The 9,712-nt window shown below is 43.7% G+C and overlaps 1 protein-coding gene across 1 annotated transcript; it reads left to right on the plus strand.

Moving 5' to 3' along the window:
• The first annotated feature begins 808 nt into the window (after positions 1-808).
• LOC149189746 (uncharacterized) lies at positions 809-9,510 on the plus strand. Its single transcript, XM_089410325.1, has 5 exons — positions 809-1,508; positions 1,637-2,735; positions 2,855-3,202; positions 3,280-5,256; positions 5,935-9,510. The coding sequence occupies exons 1-5, from the start codon at positions 943-945 to the stop codon at positions 9,508-9,510; spliced, it is 7,566 nt and encodes a 2,521-aa protein (XP_089266451.1). The 5' UTR covers positions 809-942.
• The last annotated feature ends 202 nt before the right edge of the window (positions 9,511-9,712 follow it).

Genomic DNA, 9,712 nt, shown 5'->3' on the forward strand with positions numbered 1-9,712 from the left:
CTTGTTGAGTGACATTTTTTGAAAAACAAACTTATAAAAATAAATGATTTTATTTCCTTAAACACACTTTCTATAAAATCAAATAAAATTAAAAACAAATATTCAATTTTAAAATTTTATAAACTATATATATTTAATATAATAATTTAAAATTTCAATAAAATCTTTAAAAATACCCAAAAAATCAAATAACTTTAACACTCAACCAAATTCCCAATTTCCACCGGTATCACCCATTTTTGAATTATATTTAATTATTACATCCATACATAAATATAAAAAACTTTGCTACCAATAATGGTTTAATAAATAGATATTCATTCGAAAATGAAACTTTAATTATGATATATTGTTTTGTTAAAATCTTAATCCTAATCATATATAAATGGTTTTAAAATTTATGAAATCCTTATGTTCAAATCAAAGTTTTTAATAATCAAATGTACTTGACGAGATTATTAAGTTGATTGGTCGGCCATAAAAGAAAAAGATAATGAATATCAACTATGAAAGTGAGTTTCGTGGATAGTATTGGATGGATACTTCTCACCGGTGAATTAATAGTAGGTGAGACCCATTTGGAATGGTAGTTGCGTATTATATCATTCACCTAACCAGTGGAGATGCTTTCTGTGAGTGAGCGTGACAGAAGGTGTTGTGGCTTCCTTGAAATTTCACATCAGTGGTAAAGTGCACCTTTAAACAGACGCGGCCCCGGGACGCGTTTTTAGCCGCTAATACACCATCATATTATTGCTCAACGAGTCCACTGCATCTTTTGAAAGTTTTTTTGCAGTTTCCCCTTCAGAATTTCACACTGCCTTTGTTCCAATCATCTAAATCTTTTTTTGCAGTTTCCCCTTCAGAATTTCACACTGCCTTTGTTCCAACCATCTAAATCAATTCGTTGATAGATCCTAAAATTTCCGTAATCCTGTGTCAATGGCAAACCTAACTTTGGGCTCCCTCGACTGTGACCATGCTTCTGCTGCTGCTGCTTCTTCCTGCACGGCGTCCACTTCTTCCTCTACTTCTTGTCCCAATTACCAAATCTTTATCAATCATCGCGGGCCTGACGTAAAAAAGGGCTTTGCCAGCCATCTTTACAGAGGCCTTCGTGATCAAGGACTGAGCGTGTTTTTGGACAAGAAGGAATTGGAAGAGGGCCACAATATTCCTTGTCAGATAGAAAACGCTATCCGTGGTGCCTCTGTCCACGTTGCAATTTTATCTCCAAAGTATGCGCAATCTAAATGGTGTTTGGATGAACTTCTTCTCATGAAGAATTCGGGGGCTTTTATTATTCCAGTGTTCTACAAGGTCGATCCTTCTATGGTCCGCTGGACGGTCAAAGACGGAGCCTTCGCTGAAGCCCTGCGGCAACATGAACAGAAAACAACACATGACCCCGAAACTGGTAAACAGAAGCCACGCTACGGCGCTGATACCATTCAGAATTGGAGAAGCGCACTTTCCTATGTGGCCGATCTGAGCGGTTTCGTATATGGGTGAGATGCATCTCCAAGCTCCTACTGTCCCTTGCAATCCCTGTTAATATTCATTTGTCGATTGATGATATAGGCTGCCTGATGTACTTACCTAGCCGTTTCTGACTTGCTTATTTTACTCCATTCAGGGCCGAAGACGATGAAGGCGAGCTATTGGAAAACGTTGTGGAGGCTGTTCTGAAGAAGGTTCCAAAGACATTGTTGGATGTGGCAAAATATCCAACCGGGCTGGATATCAGATTAGAAGATCTTGAAAAGACTGTGCTCTCTCAGTGGCAGGAAAGGGAGCTTGGGGAGGCCAAGGTCGTGGGCATTGTGGGTGCGGGTGGACTTGGGAAAACCACCCTAGCCAAACAATTCTTTAACCACAGAAGGTCAGATTATAATAGTTCCTCTTTTGTATTTGATGTGAGAGAAAATGCACGTACTATGTCTCTAGCATACTTGCAGAATAAGCTCCTGCGGGACCTAATCCCAAATAAGGATATCAAAATAGAGAGCCGTGATGAAGGCATAGGGATACTGAAAAGGTATCTCTCATCTTGTCATGTTCTCATAGTATTAGATGATGTAGATGATGTGGATCAATTGGAAGCATTTTTGCCCATTAAGAAAATCCTGAAACCAGATAGCTTGATTTTGGTTACTTCTCGTGACAAGCACGTCCTCAAAACATCAGGGATCCTTAAGTCATCCATTTATAGTCTAAAGGGGATGAATACACTGCACTCCAAAGAGCTCTTTTGCTGTTATGCATTCCATCAGCCAGATCCAGTACCAGATTTTGCAGATCTGGTAGATCGATTCGTAAAGGCGTGCGATGGACTGCCATTATCCTTAAAAGTATTTGGGGCGCTGGTTTTTGGAGAAAATGAAAATTATTGGCAAGAGATATTGGATGAACTTGATATATCATCTACTGAGATATATGATAGATTAAAAATTAGCTATAAGTCTCTCAGTAAAAAGTCGAAGGAAATATTCTTAGATATTGCTTGTTTTTTTCTCGGAGAAGATGGAGATAAGGCAAAAAGAATATGGGGCGAGGTGGGAGTTCAAAATCTGCAACACAAGTGTTTGTTGGAGTTGAATGAAAAAAATGAAATAAAAATGCATGATCATATCAGGGACATGGGAAGAAAGATTGCTGAGAAAGGATCGAAGCCCCTTCGGCTTTGGGATTCGGCGATCAAGATCATTGATGATTTGTTGGAGCAACCATCAACTGTAAGCACTTCAACCAACCATTCGATTATTTGTCTTCCGTTCAATTAAATTTTGATGTTTGAAGCTTTGCTTTCAATTAAATTAGATCTGTTTGCTTTGTTCTTCTAAACAATGAACAGGTCATAACCAAAGTCCTTGGAATCAAAATGGTTAGTTATTCCTCTGATATTTTTCGGAATGCCGAAAAATGGCCTTATTTATACTTCGGCAGGTTCAAAAGCTTAGAAATGAGACACCTATCCTCGTCCAGAAGTTTAGAAATGAGGCTTAAAAATCTGAAACTTGTTGTAGCCGAAGGAGGTTATGTAGATGACATATTGAGGAGGGTGCAATCGCCCAATCTGATATGGCTACGCTGGTATGGATGTCCCCACTCTTCCCTGCCTTCCTGGGTTCCTATGAAGAAACTACGCGTTTTAGAAGTGGAGGGTAGCGAATTGAACATACTGTGGTCACATCAATCTCAGGTAGGCAAATATTTGTGTGCTTTTTGCTTTCCCATAATTTCATTCTGTAGACCACAATCATAGATCTCTTATTGCAGGCGATGCCTCTCCAACTGCGAGAATTAAATATCTGGGCCCCACTTTCAGACATTCCAAAGTCTATAGGGCAGCTGGAGTCCCTGGAAAGGATTGCCATATGGCAGAACTTCGAATCACCACCCACAGTCGCAAGATTGCCCGCCGAATTTTGTCATTTGAGGTCTTTGAAATACTTAGTTCTCAAAAGCTTTTCAAGACTCAGGTCGCTGCCAGATTCCTTTGGGGAATTAAGAAACCTTCAGTATATCGATTTGGAAGGTGCTTCTAATTTGCAGATGCTTCCAAATTCATTTGGGGATTTAACTCAACTCAAACATCTATCATTGAAAAGTTGCTCTAATTTGACCATCTCCAGCGAAGCACTTGGAAATATTACCACGCTTGAAAGCTTAGATCTTTCATATTGTAACCAGGTGAAAGAAGTGCCTCCCCAAGTCACACGTCAATTGTCCTTGCAAAAATTATATTTGACTGGATCGAAGTTAAAAGAATTGCCAAGCATTATTGAAGTCCTCTGCAATTTGGAAGTTCTTGAATTAGGTAGCGATTTGTTGGAAGTGCTGCCAGATGGTCTTGGTGTCCTGAATGGCTTGAAGAGATTATCGCTCACTTCTTCGCCGCAATTGAAATCCTTGCCGGATTCCATTGGACTATTGACTCAGTTGACAGTGCTGCACATACATAATTGCGGACTAGAATACTTACCAAAAGAAATTTTCAAAATGAATAATCTGAAAAGTTTAGAAGTAAGGAATTGTCAGTTGCGGGAACTTCCATTTAGAAAGGAGGTTGAAGGAGTCAGAGAAACACTCTTATTATTAGAAGGGGAAAGTGCATTGAATAATTTGAACTCCTCCAATAACAGATGCATGTTTGGGCTCAAGTGGTTAACCCTGTCAGGCACAGAAATAAGGGAGGTATCTTTTGATAGGGGTGTTTGCCCTAACCTTCAATGCCTCAGTGTTTCGGTCTGCCCTGAGATACTGAAGCTGTCAGTGGAACATTTAACTTCTTTGGAGATGTTGATTGTTGGGCATTGCAAGAAGCTCAAGAGCATACCAGGGTTGGGGCAGCTCACACAGCTTACACAACTATCTGTAGATGGATGCCATGAGATACGAGAGCTGCCAGGTGTGGAACAATTGGTTTCTTTGGAGAAGTTGACTGTTCGGGAATGCCAGAAGCTCCAGATTCTACCAGGGTTGGGGCAACTAACACAGCTGAGAAAACTACATGTTATTGCATGTCGTGAGATACGAGAGTTACCAGGTATGGAACATTTAGCTTCTTTGGAGATGTTGAAAATTCAGGAATGCCAGAAGCTCCAGAGCATATCAGAGTTGGGGCTGCTGGCAAAGCTCACAGAACTACACGTTAACGGATGTTGTGTGATACGAGAGCTGCCAGGAGTGGAACAATTGATTTCTCTGCAGAAGTTGATTGTTTGGGAATGCCATAAGTTCCAGAGAATGCCAAGGTTGGGGCAGCTCACAAAGCTTACAGTATTAAACGTGTATAGATGCCCTGAGATACGAGAGCTCCAGAGTATACCAGGGAGTTGTTTGGAGAAATTGAGTGTTTCGTATTGCCAGAAGTTCCAAAGCATACCAGGGTTGGGGCAACTAGCACAGCTGACAGACCTACATGTTCGTGGCTGCCCTGAGATACGAGAGCTGCAAGGTGTAGGGCAGTTGACTTCTCTGAAGAAGTTGGATGTTTGGGGATGCGAGAAACTCCAAAGCATACCGGGTTTGGGGCAGCTCACACAGCTCACAGAATTACGGGTTGGTGGATGTCATGAGATACAAGAGCTGTCAGGCGTGGAACATTTGGCTTCTCTAGATAAGTTGGATGTTAGGATATGCAAGAAGCTCCATAGCATATCAGGGTTGGGGCAGCTCACACCTATGTTACCAGAAACGGGAAACGGGAAACGAAACGAGAAACGAGAACGAGACGAGAAACAGTGTTCAGAGGTTTCGCATTCAAGAAACGAGGAGAGAGAAAATATAAAGAAAATATAAAACAAAACATTCATTTACATTGCTGAAAATGTAATCATCCCATTTATGATTTACCCATAATGGATTAGTGTGTATGGCCAGACCCCGGGCCGAATATATGACCCTGCTCCAATGCTAGGGAGATACAACAGTGGACTCTTATGACCTGCTACATTGCAGTGAGATATAACAGTGGATTATAGCCTGCTCCAAATTAGTAACTTCTAACGTTGTGGGATTGATGTTGGGCGTAGAGTTTGGCTTGATTATGCTATTTGAGTTATAAAAACTATAGCTTCATCAGAAAAATGGGAGATAATGGAAAATACATTAATGTAATAGGAAATGCCACAAATCTCGATTATAAATAAACTATGGTCCATGAAACTATGTGCTTTCAATCAAACTATAGGTTCCCTGTGTGATCCAAATCGTCGACATTCTTCAATGTGCATTGTTGAAGATACACACCCCAAACCACCTCCCAAACAGTTAATGTTAGTAAACTCTGAGTGCTGACCATGAAGACCAGAACGGACGTAGAAAACGGGGTTTTCCGTCCCGTTCCGTTTCTTGTGCGTTTTTTCCCAGAAACCCTCGCTGCCGTCCCGTTTCTGGTAACATAGGCTCACACGGCTCACAGAACTACAGCTCACACAGCTCACAGAATTACGGGTTGGTGGATGTCATGAGATACAAGAGCTGTCAGGCGTGGAACATTTGGCTTCTCTAGATAAGTTGGATGTTAGGATATGCAAGAAGCTCCATAGCATATCAGGGTTGGGGCAGCTCACACGGCTCACAGAACTAACTGTCAACGGACACCCTGAGATACGAGAGCTACCAGATGTGAGCCATTTGACTTGCCTGAAGAAATTGGATGTTGGGGGATGCGAGAAGCTCCAGAGCATACCAGGGTTGGGGCAGCTCACACAGCTCACAGGACTACATGTTAGTGGATGCTGCGAGATACGGGAGCTGCCAGGCGTGGAACATTTGACTTCTCTGGAGAAGTTGGATGTTGGGGGATGTGAGAAGCTCCAGAGTATAACATGGTTGGGGCAGCTGACACGGCTCACTGAACTAATTGTTAAAGGGCACCCAGAGATACGAGAACTGCCACGTGTGAGACATTTGACTTCTCTGAAGAAGTTGGATGTTGGGCGATGCGAGAAGCTCCAGAGCATACCAGGGTTGGGGCAGCTCACACAGCTTACAGAACTACATGTTTGTGGATGCAGTGAGATACGAGAGTTGCCAGGCGTGGAACATTTGGCTTCTCTGGGGACTTTGGATGTTGAGGGGTGTGAGAAGCTCCAGAGCATACCAGGGTTGGGGCAGCTCAGACAGCTCACTTCATTAAACGTTCGTGGATGCCGTGAGATAGTTGAGTTGGCAGGTGTGGAACATTTGACTTCTCTGAAGAAGTTGGTTGTTGGGGGACACGAGAAACTACAGACAGTCCCAGAGTTGAAGCAGCTCACACAGCTCACAGAACTACACGTTCATGGATACAGGGAGATTCTAGGGCTGACAGGTGTAGTACATTTGACTTCTCTGAAGAAGTTGGATGTTGGGGAATGTGAAAATCTTCGGAGCATACCAGAGATGGGGCAGTTCACAGAGCTCACAGAACTACACGTTCGCGGATGCCGTGAGATACAAGAGCTGCCAGGCCTGGAACATTTGACTTCTCTGGAGAAGTTGGATGTTGGGGGATGCCAGAAGCTCCATAGCATAGCAGGGTTGGGGCAGCTCATACAGCTCACAGACCTACATGTTGGTGGATGCCGTGAGATACGAGAGCTAGCAGGTGTGGAACAATTGGTTTCTTTGGAGAAGTTGACTGTTCGGGAATGCCAGAAGCTCCAGATTCTACCAGGGTTGCGGCAACTAACACAGCTGAGAAAACTACATGTTATTGCATGTTGTGAGATACGAGAGTTACCAGGTGTGGAACATTTAGCTTCTTTGGAGATGTTGAAAATTAAGGAATGCCAGAAGCTCCAGAGCATATCAGAGTTGGGGCTGCTGGCAAAGCTCACAGAACTACACGTTAGCGGATGTTGTGTGATACGAGAGCTGCCAGGAGTGGAACAATTGATTTCTCTGCAGAAGTTGATTGTTCGGAAATGCCATAAGCTCCAGAGAATACCAGGGTTGGGGCAGCTCACAAAGCTTACAGTATTAAACGTGTATAGATGCCCTGAGATACGAGAGCTCCAGAGTATACCAGGGAATTGTTTGCAGAAATTGCGTGTTTCGTATTGCCAGAAGCTCCAAACCATACCAGGGTTGGGGCAACTAACACAGCTGACAGAACTGCATGTTCGTAACTGCCATGAGATACGAGAGCTGCAAGGTGTAGGGCAGTTGACTTCTCTGAAGAAGTTGGATGTTTGGGGATGCGAGAAACTCCAAAGCATACCGGGTTTGGGGCAGCTCACACAGCTCACAGAATTACAGGTTGGTGGATGTCATGAGATACAAGAGCTGTCAGGCGTGGAACATTTGGCTTCTCTAGATAAGTTGGATGTTGGGATATGCAAGAAGCTCCATAGCATATCAGGGTTGGGGCAGCTCACACGGCTCACAGAACTAAATGTCAACGGACACCCTGAGATACGAGAGCTACCAGATGTGAGGCATTTGACTTGCCTGAAGAAATTGGATGTTGGGGGATGCGAGAAGCTCCAGAGCATACCAGGGTTGGGGCAGCTCACACAGCTCACAGGACTACATGTTAGTGGATGCTGCGAGATACGAGATCTGCCAGGCGTGGAACATTTGACTTCTCTGGAGAAGTTGGATGTTGGGGGATGTGAGAAGCTCCAGAGTATAATATGGTTGGGGCAGCTGACACGGCTCACTGAACTAATTGTTAAAGGGCACCCAGAGATACGAGAACTGCCACGTGTGAGACATTTGACTTCTCTGAAGAAGTTGGATGTTGGGGGATGCGAGAAGCTCCAGAGCATACCAGGGTTGGGGCAGCTCACACAGCTTACAGAACTACATGTTTGTGGATGCAGTGAGATAAGAGAGTTGCCAGGCGTGGAACATTTGGCTTCTCTGGGGACTTTGGATGTTGAGGGGTGTGAGAAGCTCCAGAGCATACCAGGGTTGGGGCAGCTCAGACAGCTCACTTCATTAAACGTTCGTGGATGCCGTGAGATAGTTGAGTTGGCAGGTGTGGAACATTTGACTTCTCTGAAGAAGTTGGTTGTTGGGGGACACGAGAAACTCCAGACAGTCCCAGAGTTGAGGCAGCTCACACAGCTCACAGAACTACACGTTCATGGATACAGGGAGATCCTAGAGCTGCCAGGTGTAGTACAGTTGACTTCTCTGAAGAAGTTGGATGTTGGAGAATGTGAAAATCTTCGGAGCATACCAGAGATGGGGCAGTTCACAGAGCTCACAGAACTACACGTTCGCGGATGCCGTGAGATTCAAGAGCTGCCAGGCCTGGAACATTTGACTTCTCTGGAGAAGTTGGATGTTGGGGGATGCCAGAAGCTCCATAGCATAGCAGGGTTGGGGCAACTCACGCAACTCACAGAACTTCACGTTAGTGGATGCCGTGACATAGGAGAGCTGCCAGGCGTGGAACATTTGACTTCTCTGGAGAAGTTGGATGTGGGGGGATGCGAGAAGCTCCAGAGCATAACAGGGTTGGGGCAGCTCACACGGCTCACAGAACTACACGTTAGTGGATGCCGTGACATAGGAGAGCTGCCAGGCGTGGAACATTTGACTTCTCTCGAGAAGTTGGATGTTGGGGGATGCGAGAAGCTCCAGAGCATACCAGAGTTGGGGCAGCTCACACAGCTCACCGAATTATATGTTCGTGGATGCCGTGAGATACGAGCGCTGACAGGTGTGGAGCATTTGACTTCTTTGAAGAAGTTGGATGTTTGTGGATGCCAGAAGCTCCAGAGCATACCCGGGCTAGGGAATCTTACAAATCTTACAGAACTGGATGTTGATGGATGCCGCGAGATACTAGAGCTGCCAGATGTGGAACATTTGATGTCATTAAAGATTCTTTCCGTTCAGGAGTGCCCCAAACTTCAGTGGAGTGACGTTGTACTTGAGCAGTTGAGCGAAAGGTTGAAGGATGGATTAAGATATGAAAAGCAACTAAACAGAAGCGGTTGTCTCCAGTTTCTGCAATATCTGTGTGAGATGTTTAAAATTGGTTTTAATTCTGGTCAGACTGAGTAAACTAGCCCATCCTAGCAGGGCTTTCCTGTAAATTTGAATCAGGGCAAGATATTTATTAGATTTAAACATCATTTACAGACTAATAAGAATAAGTGAAACAAATGCAAAAATGTTTTTATCATTAAAAATATGATTTGTGGAATTTTGGAAATTTATTTCTGATGGCACAGTTTAATGAAAAGCGTTCATTCCATTGTCATTG

Source organism: Pinus tabuliformis, chromosome 3_1 (assembly GCF_031772625.1).
Source record: "Pinus tabuliformis cultivar Carrire ecotype Pingquan chromosome 3_1, CPIR1, whole genome shotgun sequence".
NCBI lineage: Eukaryota > Viridiplantae > Streptophyta > Pinopsida > Pinales > Pinaceae > Pinus > Pinus tabuliformis.